The 21,481-nt window shown below is 44.1% G+C and overlaps 1 protein-coding gene across 5 annotated transcripts in view; it reads left to right on the top strand.

Moving 5' to 3' along the window:
- Positions 1-21,481, top strand: part of tjp1a (tight junction protein 1a) — a 203,865-nt gene that overhangs the window by 93,571 nt on the left and 88,813 nt on the right. For all 5 annotated transcript variants that reach the window (XM_072282091.1, XM_072282094.1, XM_072282092.1 and 2 more), the window contains exon 4: positions 14,106-14,208. In XM_072282091.1, coding sequence (XP_072138192.1) covers positions 14,106-14,208 — 103 coding nt within the window. The remainder of the gene's footprint in view (positions 1-14,105; positions 14,209-21,481) is intronic.

The following is a 21,481-nucleotide window of genomic DNA, read 5'->3' as shown; positions in this document are numbered from 1 at the left end:
CATTGAGCAGCTGATAGAATGGTGAGAGCACAGCTTGAAATTCAACATGGACAAGACCAAGGATGTGATGGTAGACGTTAGGAAGTGCAGGCTGACCACTCCTCACTGCACATATACAGCTCCTCTGTGGAGAGAGTTAGGAGTATCAAGTTGATGAGAGTGCACATAAGACCATGAGATATCAGAAGGAATGTGTTGTCATTGGAGATAGTCCACAGGAGGTTCACGAGGTTGATTCTGGGAATTAAGGGGTTAACATGTGAGAGTTTGGCTGCTTTGGACCTATACTCACTGGAATTTAGAAGAATGTTGGGGGAACTCATTGAAATGTACCGAATGTTGAAAGGATAAGATAAGATGGATGTGGAGAGGACGTTTCCTGTGGTGACGGTGTCCAGAACTAGAGGGGACAGCCACAAAATTGAGGGGCTACTGTTTTGACCGGAGGTAAGGAGGAATTTTTTTTTTTAGCCAAAGAGTAGTGAATCTGTGGAATGTTCTACCACAGACACCTGTGGAACCCAGTCCGTCGGTATATTTAAGGTGGAAGTTGAAAGTTTATGGCAAGAAGGCAGGTGTATGAGGTTGAGTGGGATCAGGGATTAGCAATGATAGAATGGCAGAGCAGACTTGATGGGCTGAATGGCCTAATTCTGCTCCTACGGTCTTGTATAGGAGCAGAATTAGGCAATTTGCTTAGAACAATTGAGAATCTATCAACTTCTGCCTTAAATATACATAGAAGGCCTCCACAGCTGCCTGTGGCAAGGAATTCCACAGATTCACCCTTCTCTGGCTAAATAAATTCTTTATCTGTTATAAAAGGACACCCCCTTTCTTCTGAGGCTGTGTCCTCCGGTCTTAGACTCTCTTACCATAGGAAACATCTTCTCCAGATCCACTCTATCAAGGCCTTTCACCATTCAATGGGTTTCAATGTGGTCATCTCTCAACCTTCTGAATTCTAATGAATACAGGCCCAGAGCCATCAAATGCTCTTCACATGATAAGCCATTCAATCCTGGAATCATTCTTGTGAACCTCCTTTGAATCCTCTCTGGTTTCAGCAAGTCCTTTCTAAGATAAGGGGCCCAAAACTGTTCACAGTGTTCTAAGTGAGCCCTCACCAGTCTTTCATAAAGTCTCAACGTTACAGCCTTGCTTTTCTATTCTAGTCCTCTTGAAATGAATGCTAACATTGCATTTGCTTTCCTCACCAGACTCAACTTGCAAATTAACCTTCGAGAATCCTGTGCAAAGACTCCTAAATCCTTTTGCATCTGTTTTTTTGTATTTTTTGTCTGTTCAGAAAATAGTCAATCCTTTCATTTCTTCTACCAAAGTGCATTACTGTACACTTCACAACACTGTATTCCATCTGCTATTTCTTTGCCCATTCTCCTAATCTAAGTTCTTCTGTAGCACCTCTATTTTCTCAAAACTACCTGCCCCTCCACCTATCTTCACATCATCTGCAAATATTGCAACAAAGACATCAATTCCATCCTCCAAATCGTAGATATATAACATAAAGAAAATAAATCCCAACACAGACCCGCGTGGAACACCGCTAGTCATCGGCAGCCAGTCAGGAAAGGCTCCCTTTATTCCCAATCTTTGTTTCCTGCCAATCAGCCACTACTTCATCCATGCTAGAATCTTTCCTGCAATACCATGGGCTCAGAGCTTGTTAAGCAGTCTCATGTGGCACCTTGTCAAAATCTGAAAATCCAAATACACCATATCAACCGATTCTCCTTTGTCTATCCTGCTTGTTACTACTTCAAAGAATTTCAACAGGACTAACAGGCAAGATTTTCTCTTGAGGAAACCATGCTGACAATGCCTTACTTTATCATGCGCTTCCAAGACCGCATTCTTAATAATCGACTCCAACATCTTTCCAACTCCTGAGGTCAATGGAGTGACATTTGCAATTTTCCAGTCGTCTGGAACCATGCCAGAATCCAGTGATTCTCGAAAGATTAATACTAATGCCTCCACAATCTCTTCAGCCACATCTTTCAGAACCCTGGGGTGTACACCACCTGGTCCAGGTGACTTATCTACCTTCAGACCTTTTAAGTTTCGCAAGAACCTTCTCTCTAATTGTGGTAACTTCAACACATGCTCTCTGACACCTGGAACTTTTCCATTCTACTAGTGTCTGCCATAGTGAAGGCTGATGCAAAATACTGAATCAGTTTGTCCATTATTTCCTTGTTCCCCATTACTACCTGTCCATCATCGTTTTCCAACAGTCTGATGTCCACTCTCACCTCTCTTTTAAACTTTACATCTCACCTGGTCACTCAACACCACTATTTTGGACAGCACCTCCACTTCCTGAGGAGATTGAGGCGAGTGAGGCTTGCTATGGGAAATGCAAGGCATCTGACCACAAGACCCTACAAAGGATTGGGAGGACTCCAGAGAGGATTATCAGGGTCCCTCTTCCACTCATCAGAGACATTTATGAGGAGTGCTGCATACACAGCCCGTAGCAATATCAATGATCCCTTCCATCCGTTCAACAATCTCTTTGATCCCCCCCACCACCATCAGGCAGGAGGTACTGTAGCATTAGGGCAAGAATGGTAGGGTGGGAAACAGGCTGTAATACTACTGAATTCCCAGCCACCACCCAGATTTCATCAATTTCATCACATACGAAGCACCAGTAGTGTTATGCTGTTTACTTTTTAACTTGTGTCAGAAATGCACCTTATTATTTCTTAATTCATTTGTGATAATATTACTTTGTTACATGTAAGTTCTATGTACTGTTGTGCACCTTGGTCAGGAGGTATATTGTTTGTTTGACGGTATACATGTGTACGGTTAAATTGAATAACTGAACTTGAACTTATCGCCTTCTACCTCAATGCATCCTTCAATGATTTGATCTGGAGGAACAGTTTGCAAGACAGGTTCTCACTGTATTTTGGTATATCTGACAATAATAAACCAATTCCATTTGACTCCCGAGTTCTTACTGCATTCTGTTTTTGTGCTAGATTCGAGCATCTGCTGTCTCTTTTGTATGCATTACAATGACTAATCATTTTGTTCCTGTTTGAAGTGTCTCAGCCTGAAATTTCAATTGTCCATTTTCCTGCATAGATGTCGCCGAACCTGCAGAGTTTCTCCACCATTTCGCGTGTGTTCATCATTTTTACCCATTTTCTCCCTCACAGCATGTTTAATTTAAAGGAAGGAGGCAATATGAATTTGAATTTAGAAGTTTGTTAGGCTATGCTCTTCAAATTTACTGTATATAGGAAGAGGATATTTCTCTTCTCTGGTTGTCAATTATTACCAAACATTGGATTTTACAGCAGACCGTTTACAGGTTTCCCCCGCCATCTGAAGGTAGAGCGTTCCTATGAAATGGTTCGTAAGCTGAAATGTCGTAAAGTGAAGAAGCATTTACCATTTATTTATATGGGAAAAATTTGTGAGCGTTCGCAGACCCAAAAAATAACCTACCAAATTATGCCAAATAACACACAAAACCTAAAATAACAGTAACATATAGTAAAAGCAGGAATGATATGATAAATACACAGCCTATATAAAGTAGAAATACTTCTACAATCATTGCCGCACTGTTCTCTGTAGCGAAAATCTCATGTAGTCGGCAGTCGCCTCTGATCTGGGCCGACATTTACGTGCCGAGCGGCACCTAATTAATTAGCTTGTTTATTTCGGCTTTTTTCTTAAAGATGTGTTGGGTGCGTCCTGGCTACTGCTGCATTCTCCGCAGTAATATATCGGTCCACGGCCCGGAGGTTGGGGTGGTGGGACACTGGGGTGTCATCTCAGCATTGTCTGTTTCCATCAGGGCAGCCAAGTCATCATCTTCTGCCTGCCTTGATGTCGAAGGGTGAGGTTTGTCGTCTGCTGTGGCTGATCTGGAAGGCTTGAAAAATGACAGTATGCTTGACTGCTTAGCCTCGCGCATTTTTCTATCATACCGTTCTTTGTAAGCACTCAAACCATCCTGCAAATATGCCCTAAAGCTACGTACCCTTTCGGAATTAAAGTTGTACTTTTCTGCAATCATTATTGTCGATTGCAGCGAAAATCTCATGCAGTTGCTTCACGTTCAGTTCCTGGACGACTTCACTTTTGGTCCGTTAGCTACTGCATTCTGTTTCAATTGTTATCCTTTCCTCTTCCAATTGCATCAGTTCTTCATCTATCAGTTCTTGGTCATGGGATGCCAAAACCTCTTCAACATCATCTTCGTCAACTTCCACAAGCCAAACTCACTTTGTCCTTACTTCGTTCACCATGATCAAAACGCTTAATTATGTCTAGTTTTACGCTAATTGTAACACCCTTACGAGCTCTTTCAGACTTTTCCGATACCTTAGAACTCATTTTGCTAATGGCTGCTCACAGGCATGTGTTTAAGCAATGCCGGCTAGAATGCAGTTCTGGGGGAGGAGCTTGGCTGCTCGGGGCACGCACTGTCTTTTATCGCGCGCTGCCTTTTTTCGTAACAGTGAAAACACCTGTTAGCGAAAACAGGGAACTAATGTAGGTCTTTCGTAACAGCGAGGTTTCGTAAAGCGAACGTTCAAAAAGCGGGGGACACCTGTACTAATTTTTAAAGCTGATGTTTAGGTAGGAGATTAGAGTCTTGTTTCTGCAGTGACGCTTAATGTCTTCACTCATAGTCATAGTCATACTTTATTGATCCCGGGGCAAATTGGTTTTCGTTACAGTTGCACCAGAAATAATTAAATAGTAATAAAACCATAAATAGTTACATAGTAATATGCAAAATTATGCCAGGAAATAAGTCCAGGACCAGCCTATTGGCTCAGGGTGTCTGACCCTCCAAGGGAGGAGTTGTAAAGTTTGATGGCCACAGGCAGGAATGACTTCCTATGACGCTCTGGCTGAATGTACTCCTGTGCTCAACCAGTGCATTATGTAGTGGATGAGAGATATTGTTCAAGATGACATGCAACTTGGACAGCATCCTCTTTTCAGACACCACCGTCAGAGAGTCCAGTTCCATCCCCACAACATCACTGGCCTTACGAATGAGTTTGTTGATTCTGTTGGTGTCTGCTACCCTCAGCCTGCTGGCCCCAGCACACAACAGCAAACATGATTGCACTGGCCACCACAGGCTCGTAGAACATCCTCAGCATCATCCGACAGATGTTAAAGGACCTCACTCTCCTCAGGAAATAGAGACGGCTCTGTCCTTTCTTGTAGACAGCCTCAGTGTTCTTTGACCAGTCCAGTTTATTGTCAATTCGTATCCCCAGGTGTTTGTAATCCTCCACCATGTCCACATTGACCCCCTGGATGGAAACGGGTTGCCAGTACCTTAGCTCTCCTCAGATCTACCACCAACTCTTTGGTCTTTTTCACATTAAGCTGCAGATAATTCTGCTCACGCCATGTGACAAAGTAGCCCTGTACTCAGCCTCATCTCCCTTGCTGATGCATCCAACTATAGCAGAGTCATCAGAAAACTCCTGAAGATGACAAGACTCTGTGTAGTAGTTGAAGTCCGAGGTGTAAATGGTGAAGAGAAAGGGAGACAAGACAGTCCCCTGTGGAGCCCCAGTGCTGCTGATCACTCTGTCGGACACACAGCATTGCAAGCACACGTACTGTGGTCTGCCAGTCAGGTAATCAAGAATCCATGACACCAGGAAAGCATCCACCTGCATCGCTGTCAGCTTCTCCCCCAGCAGAGCAGGGCGGATGGTGTTGAACGCACTGGAGAAGTCAAAAACATGACCCTCACAGTGCTCGCTGGCTTGTCCAGGTGGGCGTAGACACGGTTCAGCAGGTAGACGATGGCATCCTCAACTCCTAGTCGGGGCTGGTAGGCGAACTGGAGGGGATCTAAGTGTGGCCTGACCGTAGACCGGAGCAGCTCCAGAACAAATCTCTCCAGGGTCTCTCCTATTCTCATAAGGCATGCTCTCCAATGCAGGCAACATCCTTGTAAATCTCCTCTGCACCCTTCCTATGGTTTCCACGTCCTTCCTGTAGTGAGGTGACCAGAATTGAGCACAGTACTCCAAGTGGGGTCTGACCAGGTTCAATATAGCTGCAACATTACCTCTCAGCTCTTAAACTCAATCCCACAATTGATGAAGGCCAATGCACTGTATGCCTTCTTAGCCACAGCGTCAACCTGCGCAGCAGCTTTGTGTGTCCTGTGGACTCGGACCCCAAGATCCGTCTGATCCTCCACACTTCCAAGAGTCTTACCATTGATACTATATTCTGCCATCATATTTGACCTACCAAAATGAACCACCTCATGCTTATCTGGGTTGAACTCCATCTGCCACTTCTTAGCCTAGTTTTGCATCCTATCAATGTCCTGTTGTAACCTCTGACAGTCCTCCACACTATCCACAGCACCCCCGACCTTTGTGTCATCAGCAAATTTACTAACCCATCCCTCTACTTTCTCACCCAGGCCATTTATAAAAATCTCAAAGAGTAGGGGTCCCAGAACAGATCCCTGAGGCACACCACTGGTCACCGACCTCCATGCAGAATATGACCTGTCTACAACCACTCTGCCTTCTGTGGGCAAGCCAGTTCTGGACCAACAAAGCAATGTCCCCTTGGATCCCATGCCTCCTTACTTTCTCAATAAACCTTGCATAGGGTGCCTTATCAAATGCCTTGCTAAAATCCATATACAGGTTTCTCCCGCCATCCGAAGGTAGAGTGTTCCCATGAAACGGTTCGTAAGCCGGAATGTCGTAAAGCGAAGAAGCAATTACCATTTATTTATATGGGAAAATTTTGTGAGCGTTTGCAGACCCAAAAATAACCTACCAAATCATGCCAAATAACACATAAAACCTAAAATAACAGTAACATAGAGTAAAAGCAGGAATGATATAAATACGCAGCCTATATAAAGTAGAAATACTTTTCCACAATTATTGCCTGCACTGTCCTCCTTAGCGAAAATCTCAAGCAAGCGCTCTCGGCAGAAAATTTCACGCATGAGCTGTTGGCAAAAACACTCTCTCCAGTAACCTTTAAGCTATGAAGCTGCCAAATCATACCAAATAACACGTAAAAATACACAACCAATATAAAGTAGAAATAATGTATGTACAGTGTAGTATCACTTACCGGAATTGGGACAGCGTCGAGCACACTGATGATGGAGTGTTTGGCTGAGTTGTCACAGGCCGCCGACCGATACATTGCCGCGAAGCATGCAGTGGTATAGCAGTAGCCAGGAGGCACACAGTACATCTTTAAGAAAAGAGTCAAAATAAGCAATTAATTAGGTGACACCCGGCACGTAATTGTCAGCTCAAATCAGAGACGATTGCCGATTGCGTCGCCTCTGATCTGGGCCGACTTTTATGTGTCGGGCGGCACCTAATTAATTAGCGAGTTTATTTCAGCTTTTTTCTTAAAGATGTGCTGTGTGCCTCCTGGCTATCGCTGCATTCTCCATGAATCGGTATCTGTCCGCGGCCTGGGGGTTGGGGTGGTGAGACACTGGGGTGTCATCTCATCGTTGTCTGTTTCCATTAGGGCAGGCAGCTCATCTTCTCCTCTGACTGCCGGCTTCGATGTCGAAGGTTGAGGTTCATCGTCTGCTGTGGCTGATGTGGAAGGCTTGCATGACTGCTGAGCCTTGTGCATTTTTCTATCATACAGTTCTTTGTAAGCACTCAACCATCCTGCAAATATCCCCTAAACCGACCTACCCTTTCAAAACTAAGTCGTACATTATCATTGCAGTGAAAATCTCATGCAGTTGCTTCACGTTCAGTTCGCTACTGCATTCGGTTTCGATTGTTATCCTTTCCTCTTCCAATTGCATCAGCTGTTTATCTATCAGTTCTTGGTCATGGGATGCCAAAACCTCTTCAACATCATTTTCGTCAACTTCCACAAGCCAAACTCACTTTGTCCTTACTTCGTTCACCATGATCAAAACACTTAACTATGTCTAGTTTTACGCTAAGTGTAACACCCTTATGAGCTCTTTTAGGCTTTTCCGATACCTTAGAACTCATCTTGCTAACGGCTGCTCACAGGCTCGTGTTAAAGCAATGCCGGCGAGAATGCTGTTACGAATCTGGGAGAGAGCGGCTGCTCGGGGTGCATGCTGCCTTTTTTTCGTAACAGTGAAAACACCTTCTGTTAGCAAAAAGAGGTAACTAATGTAGGTCTTTCGTAACAGTGAGGTTTCGTAAAGCGAACGTTCGAAAAGCTGGGGACACCTGTACACTACATCTACGACTCTATCTTCATCAATGTGTTTAGTCACATCCTCAAAAAATTCAATCAGGCTCATAAGGCACGACCTGCCTTTGACAAAGCCATGTTGACTATTTCGAATCATATTATGCCCGTCCAAATGTTCATAAATCCTGCCTCTCAGGATCTTCTCCATCAACTTAACAACCACCGAAGTAAGACTCACTGACCTATAATTTCCTGGGCTATCCCTACTCCCTTTGTTGAATAAGGGAACAACATAGGCAACCCTCCAATCCTCTGGAACCTCTCCCTTCCTCATTGATGGTGCAAAGATCATTGCCAGAGGCTCAGCAATCTCCTCCCTCGCTTCCCACAGTAGCCTGGGGTACATCTCGTCCGGTCCTGGTGACCTATCCAACTTGCTGTTTTCCAAAAGCTCCAGCACATCCCTTTCTTAATATCTACATTCTCAAGCTTTTCAGTCCACTGCAAGTCATCCCTACAATCGCCAAGATCCTTTTCCGTAGTGAATACTGAAGCAAAGTATTCATTAAGTACCTCTGCTATTTCTTCCGGTTCCATACCCACTTTTCCATTATCACACTTGATTGGTCGTATTCTGTGTTGTCTTATCCTCTTGCTCTTCACATACTTGTAGAATGCCTTGGGGTTTTCCTTAATCCTGTCCGCCAAGGCCTTCTCATGACCCCTTCTGGCTCTCCTAATTTCAATCTTAAGCTCCTTCCTGCTAGCCTTACAATCTTCTAGATTCATATCATTACTTAGTTTTTTGAACCTTTCGTAAGCTCTTCTTCTTGACAAGATTTACAACAGCCTTTGTACACCATGAGTCTTGTACCCTACCATCCTTTCCATGTCTCATTGGAACATACCTACTCAGAACCCCACGCAAATATCCTCTGAACATTTGCCACATTTCTTTCGTACGTTTCTCTGCGAACATCTGTTTGCAGTTTATGCTTCCAAGTTCCTGCCTGATAGCCTCCTATTTCCCCTTACTCCAATTAAACATTTCCCTAACTTGTCTGTTCCTATTCCTCTCAAAGCTATGGTAAAGGAGATAGCATTGTGATCACTATCTCCAAAATGCTCTCCCACTGAGAGACCTGACACCTGACCAGGTTCATTTCCCAATACCAGATCAAGTACAGCCTCACCTCTTGTAGGCTTATCTACATATTGCGTCAAGAAACCTTCCTGAACACACCTAACAAACTCCACCCCATCTAAATTCATCACTCTAGGGAGATGCCAATCAATATTTGGGAAATTAAAGTCTCCCACCACAACAACCCTGTTATTATTACTCCTTTCCAGAATCTGTCTCCCTATCTGCTCCTCTACGTCCCTGTTACTATTGGGTGGTCTATTAAAAAAACACCCAGTAGAGTTATTGACCCCTTCCTGTTCCTAACTTCCACCCACAGAGACTCCGTAGACAACCCCTCCATGACTTCCTCCTTTTCTGCAGCTGTAACACTACCTCTGATGAACAGTGCCTCGCCCCCACCTCTTTTGCCTCCCTCCCTATCCTTGCTGAATCATCTAAAGCCTGGCACTTGTAGTTGCCATTCCTGCCCCTGCACCATCCAAGTCTCTGTAATGGCCACAACATCATAGCTCCAAGTGCTGATCCATGCTCTAAGCTCATCCGCTTTATTCATGATACTCCTCGCATTAAAATAGACACATTCCCTTCTCTATCTCCTGCCTATCCTCCCTTTCGCACTATCTCCAAGCTCTATTTGTGAGCCAACTTCCCTTTCTTCTGTCACTTCAGTTCGGTTCCCACCCCCCAACAATTCTAGTTTAAACTCTTCCCAATAGCCTTAGCAAACCTCCCTGCCAGGATATTGGTCCCCCTCGGATTCAAGTGCAACCCGTCCTTTTTGTACAGGTCACACCTGCCCTAGAAGAGGTCCCAGTGATCCAGAAATCTGAATCCCTGCCCCCTGCTCCAATCCCTCAGCCACGTATTTATCCTCCACCTCATTCTATTCCTATACTCACTGTCACGTGGCAGAGGCAGTAACCCGAGATTACCACTTTTGAGGTCGTGCTTCTCAACTCCTTTCTTAACTTCCTGTAGTCTTTTTTCAGGACCTTTTCCCTTTTCCTACCTTTTCGTTGGTACTGATATGTTCTCCTTCCCACTTCAAGTTATTGTGGTTTCTGGAAGGATCATAGGATCCTGAAGAAATGCCGGTTTAATACCATCCACAGACCTATAAGGAAACTCAAATCACAACTTACGCTGGTCAAAGATGGAAACCTGCATCAAGGAAGCAAAAGAGATGTATCCGTTTGGGTTACCTGGAGAAATCAGTGGCAGCTTAACATTGCATTTGCGATGGCCATTGGTTTGACTTCAGCACAAAACTACTGTGAAGCGCCTATAGCTTTTGTGAATGCCTGATGAAGGAAGCAATTGAAATAAAACTCAAAGAATTTTAAAAAAGAGTTTGAATAAAGATAAAGGTCTCACTTAAGTAATAACTTAATTTGACTGTAAGCAAGGTGGGATTGCAGAAACCTGATTTGTTGAGGACTAGCCAATCAGACAGGACAGGTGACAGTAATATCTACCACAGGTCCAGACGTGCCTTGGCATCATCCCTAAAGAAGATGGCAGAGTTTGTCATTGAGACATTGGGTAATATTGATATCTGTGCCTGGCTGCAAGCCTGAGAAGAGTTTATTCATAATCTCTTTTACCTGCATAATGTCTATATCCTTCCATTTCTCTCATATTCATGTGCCTATGAGTGGCATCTAGATGTCCTTAATTTATCTGCATCTACCATAACGTCAGCCAGCACATTCCAGGCACCCACCACTCTGTTTAACAAAAAAGGTTTGCCCCTCAAATCTCCTCTGAAATAGCCCCCTCTCATCTTAGATGTACACCCTCTGGTATTAGACATTTCAACCCTGGGAAAAGGATTCAGTGGTCCCCAACCACCGGGCCGCAAAGCATGTGCTACCGAGCCCCGAGGAAACGATATGATTTGGCGATATGAGTCAGCTGCACATTTCCTCATTTCCTGTTACGCCCACTGTTGAACTTGAATGCACGCAAGGTCATTATGCACGCGTCATCCACGTCAGTGTGGGAAGAAGATCAACTCCTCAAGCTTGCAAATGACGGCGGGCTGAAAAGTATGTTTGACATAACATCTCTGCCGGCATTCTGGATCAAAGTCAAGGCTAAATATCCTGAGATAGCCACGAAAGCACCGAAAACGTTGCTTCCATTTCCAACATATCTCTGCGAAGCGGAGTTTTCTGCAATGAATGCAACGAAAACTAAATTGCGGAATAGACTGGACTGAGTATTGCTGTCTCCCATCACCCCTCGATGGGACAGTCTTGTTGCAGGGAAACAAGCCCAGGGCTCCCACTGATTCAGCAATATGTTCATACGAGGAAAATATGCGCTGTGTGTTTAATATTAAATTCATTAGATTAATCCTTTTAGAAATGAAATTGAGTGTATTAGCCACTTATAAGTGACTTATAGTTGACTTACTCCCTATATTCCGGCCATGATTAACACTCCACCCCCCCTGTATTAGCCAGGACATCCCATATATTGGGCCAAATTGGTTTGTCCCATATGGAACTGCCCTTGTCCCATATTTCCCCCGCTAAGGTAGAGTGTTCCCATGAAACCTTCCGTGTCGAAATGGCATAAAGCGAAGAAGCAATTACCATTAATTTATATGGGACAAATTGTTGAGTGTTCCCAGACCCAAAAAATAACCTACCAAATAACACATAAAACGTAAAATAACACTAGCATATAGTAAAAGCAGGAATGATATAAATACACAGCCTATATAAAGTAGAAATTATGTATGTACAGTGTAATTTCACTGAACAGAATCGCCAAAACCGATTTGTAGAAAAAAAATCGGCACGTACATGCATGCGCACACAAGTGCCCGTGCAAGACTTCATGGTCATAGTAGTCTGTCTCGGGGTAAACACAGTGAGAAAATTGGTCGGCCGGCCCGTAGAAATATTGTCAATATTAAACCGGTCCGCGGTGCAGAAAACGTTGTGGACCTCTGGTCTATCTTGTAATCTTATAAACCTCAACAGATTTTCCCTCAGCCTCTGCCACTCCAGAAAAAAACAACCCAAGTCTGTCCATGCTCTTGTTATAGCACTTGCCCTTTACTCCAGACAACATCCTGGTAAACATCTTCTGCACCATCTCCAAAGTCTTGACATCCTTCTTGTAATGAAGTGACCAGAACTGTATGGCAATACTCCAAATGTGGCCTAACCAGAGTTTTATGAAACTGTAGCATGCTGACTTTTGAACACAATGCCTTGACTAAGAAAGGCAACCATACCGTATGCTTTCTCAATCACTCTATGTAGCTACTTTCAGGGAGCTATGAACTTGGACTCCAAGATCCCTCTGCTCATCAACACTGTTAAGGGTCTTTCCCTTAACAATGTACTGTCCATTTATATTTGACCTCCCAAGTTGCAACATTTCACATTCCTGAATACTTTTGGGTGTAGCTTATAGACTTTAGACTGATGATGGTGAAAATCACCATGAAATGTCCCCATCATGCACCTTTTTTTGAAATCATTGTATTTGTTATTGCAATTCATAATTCATATCAGAGGAAGATTGAGGAAGGCATTTTTGTTGGTCCACAAATCAAACAGGTCATCAATGACAAGCAATGCAAAGAACTTCTCGTGGTGCCATAGAAATTGAAAATTTTCTTGGCAATTACAGAGCACCAATCTACATGTAGCTGGTTGACGACATGCTTCAGGCACGCAAAACCATGAAGTACAACATGACTCTGAAGATTAATTTTCTGCATTCCTATTTAGACTTCTTCCCTGCAAATCTTGGTGCCATCAGTGAAAGGATTCACTAGGACATTGCGGTCATGGAGAAATGGCATCAGGGCGACTGGAATCCATCATTGCTGACTGACGAAGGGTCTCGGCCTGAAACGTCGACTGTACCTCTTCCTAGAGATGCTGCCTGGCCTGCTGCGTTCACCAGCAACTTTGATGTGTGAATGCTGACTGGTTATTGCTTGGCCACTTGAGCAAGAAGCCTTAAACACTGAGTACAAATGAAACTCATCAACAAAACATTTTAGCTCAGTTGAGATATTGCAAAGCATAAAGCACCATTGTGCAATTAAACGCATTATATTCAATAAGAGTTAATTTCTTATTTCTCCAAATTCCTACGTGATACAAGTAGCCTGAAATTATATTTGTGTACAGCTTCAAGCGAATACAATCATAAACAAAAAAAAAATTGAGGAAGCCACACTATTGAAAAAAATTGTTATCCAGTGTTACCTATGTTTTTATCCAGGTCATTTATATACCATACAAACAGCAGAGGTTTTCTTCCCCCCCCCCCCCCCCCCCAGGATGGATCCCTATGGAACACCACTAATCACAGAACTCCAGCTAGATCAAGTCCCATTGCCCACTACCAAATTCTGAATTCAAATGGCCAATTCACCATGGATCCCATGCATCTTAATCTTTTGGATGAGCCTTCATGAGAGACATTGTCGAAACCTCATGAAAATGCACATGGACAACATATGCAGCTTTACCTTAATTAATCAGCCTCATCACCTTGTCAGAAAACTCAAGTTAGTAAGACACAACTTGCCCCACACAAAGCCATGCTGGCTCTCCCTAATTTGCCATGGTTTTCCAAATGTATAAATCCATAATTCAAAATCTATAAATAGAACAATGATGCTGAAGAGGTGGAATTAATTTGTCATTAATAAATCGGTTGTCAGCACAGTGAGAGTCACCATTTTCATCAGCTTTTTTTCTTTGTTTCCCAGTGAGAATGATCGAGTTGCCATGGTTAATGGAGTTTCAATGGATAACGTGGAACATGCATTTGCTGTCCAGCAGTTGAGGAAAAGTGGAAAGAATGCAAAGATTGTAAGTGGAGTCTGGCATTTGTAAGTTTCTAAGTGAGCATGGTGCATTTGTCAGGATATGGATCAAGAATTGTGTATTTTATTTGTTTTGTTAAAATATGAGAAATTATAGAGGAACTGTAGTATGTTCAGTGAACATTTGCCTCTCAGTAGTGTGGAGATTTGCAATCTATGCACAATCCAGTATTTAGTCAACCTTGTCATTCATATTCATGTTTCCTTGTGATATATATGGTTAATTATCAAATTGAATCCATGCCAGCTTTGACTAATCTCACTAACCTACTCCCTGTGAAACTTATTTAGGTTTTTCCCCTGATTCTCCTGCCACTCACCAACACTGGTGTTGGCTACTGCAGCCAACCAACTCACCAGCCAGCATATCATTAGGCCATGGAAGGAAATGGGACACACTACATTGTCAGAGTGTGTGAGCTCCACACAGACATCATCAAAATCCAGGTTGCTGCAGCTATGAGGCAGATCCAAAGGGCATTGAATTGCAATTCTGTTAAACAGTCGATCTTGGCACAGAGTATTGAAAGTTCCTTATTTAAAGGGAAATGTAACACGCTGTAAGGTTTCACTGCTAATGTAATGGCTTCTCTGTAATGTTTCTCTATTAAGGTAATGGTTTCTCTGTAACAGTAGTGTTTAGGTGATGACTAGAGATAACGGGGCATGTTAGCCAATGAGCAGGATGTTGTTCTTTCTTGTGTGGCTGGGAGCTGGGAACTCGCAGTCTTTTGCCAGGGAAAGACGAGGAGAGAAGACATGAATGGAGAGAGTTGGTAGGCTGCCGGACGGAATGGACTTGGAGCGAGGGTCCGAAGGTTAGCAACAATCGGAGGAGGTCGATGGTGGACGAACAGCCTTATCAGTGAACTCTGTTACGCATTAGACTGTTTCATGAGAATGGGCCCTTTTCCTTTTTTTGTTTTCTTTATTAACCATATAGTCAAATTAAGAATTATAAAGTTCAATTGTTTACTCGCATATTGCGTACTGTTTGTTATTTCATGGTACTGATTTGTAACGGGACACATCACGCAGCATCCACCCAAACGAGATTTCTTAAGTTTGGCCAGGCTGGGGGGCTGTCATCCCCTACATTAAGTCGCTCTCCGAAGTGAGAGTTACAATTGTAGGGGCTCATCCAGGATTGATTCTGTTGGATGCTATGTGATTTCCCTGAGCATTGAACCAGTGGGGTAGATATTCGTACTCCAGATGAATTGGTCATTCACCTGTTAAGTATTGTTAAAGTTGCGATTGTGGGCGGAGGTTTGACAAAATAACTGGCGCAGCTGTCGTTTTAATGCAGATCTGTGCTGATGAAGCAGTAGCTGGGGGTGGACATTTCAAAGACAGGGTTTGATCATTTCTGAGGAGTGAGTGGAAGGAGTGGTTGGATTTGGAATGTCTAATTAGTCCACGTCCGCCGGGGAAGGGTGAGAGTTCTGAGTTAGTATCTGCCCTTACCTCTCTGGTGAATAAATGGAAAAATTAGGTTCAAAGTCCCAGCTATGGTAGGCTCCGCCTATTCCCTGGAATAACGCCCACCCCTAAAGGAGAGGAGGAGTACGAGACGTGGGCGGAACAGACCTCTCAGTTGTTAGATGAGTGGCAGTGCTCTGATGACATAAGGTGACAGAGATTGCTTGAAAGTTTGAATGGGCAGGCCGCTGAAGTCGTGAGAGCCATCGGATTAAAGTATCCCGTAGTGACAGCTGTCAATTACATGCAAGCACTGGACAATACTTTTGGCCTGACAGGAAGCCCAGTTGAGCCAAGGTGGGGTTTTAAAATATGCATCAGGAGAAGAGGGAGAAGCTTTCTGCTTATATTTTTCGGCTAGAGAAGCAGCTAAATTGCTCGCAGCGCAGAGGGGTCATTCAGGCGGCTGAGGTGGATCAGTTAAGAATGGACCAGATGGCCAGTGGCACCCAGTCCCATGACCTGATTGCTTGAGGTCTTTGACAGTCTTGTAAGACGTGCCCCCCATCTCCATCTTTTGTTGAGCTGATTAGAGAGGTATGGGAAGAGGAGATCGCATTGGAAGCGTGGGAGGACTCCGTCAGCAGGGTACAGTCCTCGGTAGTAGTCCCCTGCGGTGAAGTGACCACAGATAGCCTACCTTGGGGAGCGGTAGAGGAGATTGTGGCAGAGTTGAGAACGGAAATACGTCGGCTGTTACTGGCGGGTGTGACCCCCCCCCCATATAATGGAGCTGATGGGGGGTGGGGGGGCGGATCCTCCAAGGGGGCGGATAATGCGGAGGGCTGCTGGCAGCAGGTGTCACATCAGAGGGAGAGTGTGCCCCAGGGTACCTAAGCTGAGAGAGTTTTTGGGAAAACTGAGAGGAGACCCAGTGAGGGAAGGACCTGGTGTCTCTGGGGAAACACTTTCTCAGCAATGTACCAAGGAACCCCCAAAAGCGAAAGGCCCAATTCCTGAAGGCTTAGTGGGAACATGCTCTAGTGTGTCGCTACAGATGGAGAGTATTTATGCTAAAGCCATACTGAACACCGGGTCGCAGGTCACATTCTGTTCGTTTTACAACCGGTATCTGAAGCATTTACCCTTGACTCCGTTCAGGGTACTGGAGATCTGGGGGCTTAGTGCAAGTAATGACGGTTATTTGTTAGTGAAGTTGGAGCTCTCGGAGGCTGATGTGGGAGTGTCTGAGGTCCTAGACACATAGTGTTGGTTTGTCTGGATCCTGTTGAGAAGGGTGGCGTTTCAATTCTGGTGGGGACCAACACCCCTCTTGTGAGGAGGCTCATGGGGGAAGCTGCAAGGAGAAGGCTAGCAAGAGCTTTCTGGGAACATTGTCCGTGCACCCAGGGTTTCAAGCTGCCTTTGAGGAAGTGCGAGGCTGCATTAGGCCGGATACTGAATTTAGATGAGAGACTGTGTGGTTCACCTAGTCGAAGCCAATGGTAGTACATCCCGGGGAAGTAGTGAGAGTGATGGGGACACCCAAATTTCCCGGAGTGCCTTAGTGGACGCTTCGGAAGACCATGAGGGGGAGTCGGAATTTCCTGTTGGGATACTGTTGAGGCCTGCCTGAGAGTAGTGCAAAGTGGTTCAGTGTGCTGGACTTGAGTGGATATTACCAGATCCCTATGAGTGAGGCTGACAAAGAGAAAACGGCATTTTTATGTCCCCTGGCCTTTTTCCAGTTTGAAAGGCTACCCCAGGGCATCTCAGGAGCTCCTGCAATCTTCCAGCAGGTCATGGAGAAGATGGTGGTGGATATGAACTTGCTTGAGGAATTGGTACATCTGGATGACCTCAGTATTTGGATCCACCTTGGAAGAACATGAAGCGAGGCTGCTGAAGGTGCTGGGACGCCTGAAAGTTGAAGGGTTAAAACTTTCTCTGGACAAATGCCAGTTCTGCAAGTCGCCTGTTGGTTGTGTTGGGCACATAGTCTCATGGTATGGAGTAGCTACAGATCCAGCCAAGATAGAGGCGGTTACCAGTTGGTCAAGACTGTGAGCACTCTGCGCTTGTTCCTTAAGTTCTGTGGTTACTATTGGAGGTTTGTGAAAGGCTACGCAAAAGTGAGTCACTAGTTGAATCGGCTTCTGTGTAGTTACCCTCCCTTAGGGAAGAAAGGGAGAGGGAGAAAAAGACAGGAGGTGGAGAGTATCTTAGCTTGTCAGAGTTCTTTGGACTGAGATGGGATGCAAAATGTGAGGAGGCCTTTCAGTTGCTGAAGGAGCTGCTGACCCAGGCGCCGGTGCTGGCTTTTGCGGACCTCCGATTGCCATATGTACTGCACATGAATGCCAGCTGAGAGGGTTTAGGAAACGTCCTGTATCAGGATCAGGGCACTGGGTTGAGGCCCGTTGCGTTTGTCAGCTGGAGTCAGTCACTCTCTGAGAAAAACTATCCCATGCACAAGTTGGAATTTCAGCCGTTGAAATGGGCAGTGGTGGATAAGCTGAGTGACTGTCTCTATGGGGCCAAGTTTGAGGTGAGGATGGACAACAACCCCCCCAACTTGTATCCTGACCTCAGCAAAATTGGATGTTGCGGGCCATCAGTGGTTGGCGGCATTGTCTGCCTATGATTTCAGCCTTAAGTACCGGCCAGGAAGCAGGAACATTGATGCTGATACTTTGTCCCGATGGGTGTATGAGGGACTGGTCAGGGACGAGGAGTGGGAGAGCGTTCCTGCCCCAGGGGTGAAGGCCGTGTGTCAGTTTGCCATCACTGTGAAGGCGGAGGGAAAGAAGGGGCAGGATCGAGCGGTGGATCAATTGGGAGCTTCTGATGACGCCATTCCCCAAGTTTACTGTAACCTGACTGCTCCGAGGACAAATCAGCTGCTGGAGTTGAGTTCTGGAGAAGTGGCAGCTGCTCAGTGAAATGATCCGGACATTGGTACCATTTGGGCAACGTTCGAAAAGAGAGACATGGCAGAGAAGATGAAACATGAGTTGGTGCCTCCATTACTGCCTCAGTTGGAGTTGAAGAACCACTTCTTATACTGTGTCATGTCACCTCTATACTAACCTCGGCATTGCTAGCTGGTTCTGCCTGAGAAGTATTGGAGGATTGCGTTGAAGTCACTTCATGATGATTCTGGACATTTGGGGGTGGAAAAGACCTATGGATTGCTGAGAGATTGGTTTTACTGGCCCCGGATGAAATCGGAGGTCGAAGAATACTGCAAGTCATGCATTCGCTGCATACAGCAGAAGACACTGCTTCCGCGGCAGCACCCTTGTCCCACTTGCAGAGTGCAGGGCCTCTGGACCTGGTGTGTATGGATTTCCTGTTGATAGAACCCGATGCCAGCAACATGGCGAATGTCTTGGACCACTATACCAGATATGCTCAGGCTTTTCCTAGAACCATAGAACACTACAGCACAGAAAACAGGCCATTTGGCCCTTCTAGTCTGTGCCGAAACTTTCTGCCTCCCTCCCTTAAAGCGTAGAGTGATATTTTTCCAGTCTTCTGGAATCATGCCAGAATCTAGTGATTCTTGAAATATCATTACCAATGCCTTACAATCTCTTCAGCTACCTCTTACAGAACTTTGGGGTGTAGTTCATCTGGTCGAGGTGACTTACATATTTCAGACCTTTCAGTTTCCCAACTACACTCACTTCTGTCCCTGACTCTCTCAAATTTCTGTCATACTGTTAGTGTCTTCCGCCAGATTATTCTGTTCATCCACCATTTCTTTGTTCTCCCATTGCTACCTCTCCAGTGTAATTTTTCAGTAGATCGATATCCATTCTCAGATTAAACCTTACCCTTGAACCAAGACTCTACCACCATCCTCCGGCAGCATCGAACAAGAAGGAGAGCGATCGATTGAACACGGATACCTTCCTTTGGGAGCAGTGAGCATGAACAAGAGGGGGACCAGTCACACACAGGCACCGGGGGAACAAGAGGATTGAAATCCTCCATGATTATTATAACATTGCTCTGTTTATATACCATTTCTATCTCCCATTTTAATTTGTACTGCACATCCTGGCTACTGTACAGAAGTCTGTATATAACTCCCATCAGGGTCTTCTTCCCCTTACAGTTTCTTAGTTGTACCCACAAGAATTCTACATCTTTCAATTCTATGTCACCCCTTTCTTAGGATTTGACTTCATTTGATTTCACCCTACCTCATCTGCCTGTCTTTCGATACAATGTGTATCCTTAGATGTTAAGCTGCCAACCATGATCATCTTTCAGCCATGACTCACTGAAGTCGACACGTCATACTTGCCAATCTCTAACTGCATTACAAGATCAGCGTATATACTACATGCACTCAGATATAACATCCTCAGTTTTGTATACATTGCCTTTTTTGATTTTTCTCCCTTGATACTCTTCAACTATTCCCATTGATTGCAATTTTACCCTATCATCTGCCTGTCTGTCCTCACATTCTCACTATACATTGCAATGACTGTATACCATCTGCCAGCTCCTATAGTTTCTATCCCCAGAGTGACAGGGCTGGGGAGGGGGCAGTTGGTATACAAGTAGAGGCAGTGTATAGTAAGACTATAAGGAAGGACAGGCAGATGAAAGGAAATAAAAGATAGAAAACAAGTCACAACTGTTCTGGAGAACCAATTCTGGTCATTTTGATGGTGTACAATAAAAAACCATCCATTTCTAGAATTCTAGATTCAAGAATCACCATAGTTTCTGAAGTGCATACCTGAATACAATGAATGGCAATTTACAAGAGCATGCTTTGGAGCCTCAAATTTTATAAACCATAGTCTCAGTTACAGCATTTCTTGTAGATTGTCACATTACTGTTAAGCATTGGTTTACAAGACAATGCTGTCTTTTTAATTTTTAACATCCTGGAAATATCAATTTGATAGCACAATAATCTAAGCCCTAAAGTTAGTGAACATGGTTATACAATGTCTATGGTGATTACAGACCTAGAACACATATGAAATTATTCTGCATGGAAATAGCATCACATTTCGTCCCATTTTAACCAAATTAAAAGAGGTACCCCAGGACACAAATAGATTATGTATTATAACAGTATAAAATGGTCTGCAATAATGACTGACAGTCATTAACAATTATTTTGTTACAAGTGTACTTGTATCATTTAATACTACACTGAACTTTCTGTGCAAGCTTATTGGCAAACTGATGCACACATATAACAATTTCTTTAAAATCACAAGATGTTGAAATGCATGATAGCCTTTATGTGAAATAGAGTGGCACAGATCTACAAATAAGTCAATCAAGTTGCATTTTCACTACATTATTGTTTGATTTACATGTTATTTCTATGGAATGAAATATTAAATAGGGAATAAAAGAGTTATTTTTGTATGTTTTAAAACTTAATTCTTCACATGGCACAGACACAATTTCGTAAAATAATGGCTTGTTGTACTGGTTTCCTTAAAATTTGTTTGTTTTCCTAATAATACTTACAGCTTACTAAGTATTCCAGTTAGGATTTTAATTTGTTTTTGGAAATGATGTGGCACACCATCCTGCGTGGACTATAGTTTTTTCGGATGATTATCATCTTTTGCTGACACATTTCTATTTGATCTTTTGCTCAATGTGCTTGCTAATTCCTACCAAGGACCAGAGGGCATCTACGGTGGCAGAAGTGTTGTGGGAGAAGTATTTCATCTAATATGGCCTTCCCAGGTGGATACATAGTGATCAGGGTCAGGATTTCAAGAGCAGACTCATCCATGAGTTACTTGGTGTGCTTGGAGTTGAGAAGTCGAGGACCACGCCCTATCACT

This window comes from Mobula birostris, chromosome 18 (genome assembly GCF_030028105.1).
Source record: "Mobula birostris isolate sMobBir1 chromosome 18, sMobBir1.hap1, whole genome shotgun sequence".
NCBI classification, from domain to species: Eukaryota; Metazoa; Chordata; class Chondrichthyes; order Myliobatiformes; family Myliobatidae; genus Mobula; species Mobula birostris.
The sequence above is the reverse complement of the archived record's forward strand: the minus strand, read 5'-3'. Positions and strand labels throughout refer to the sequence as shown.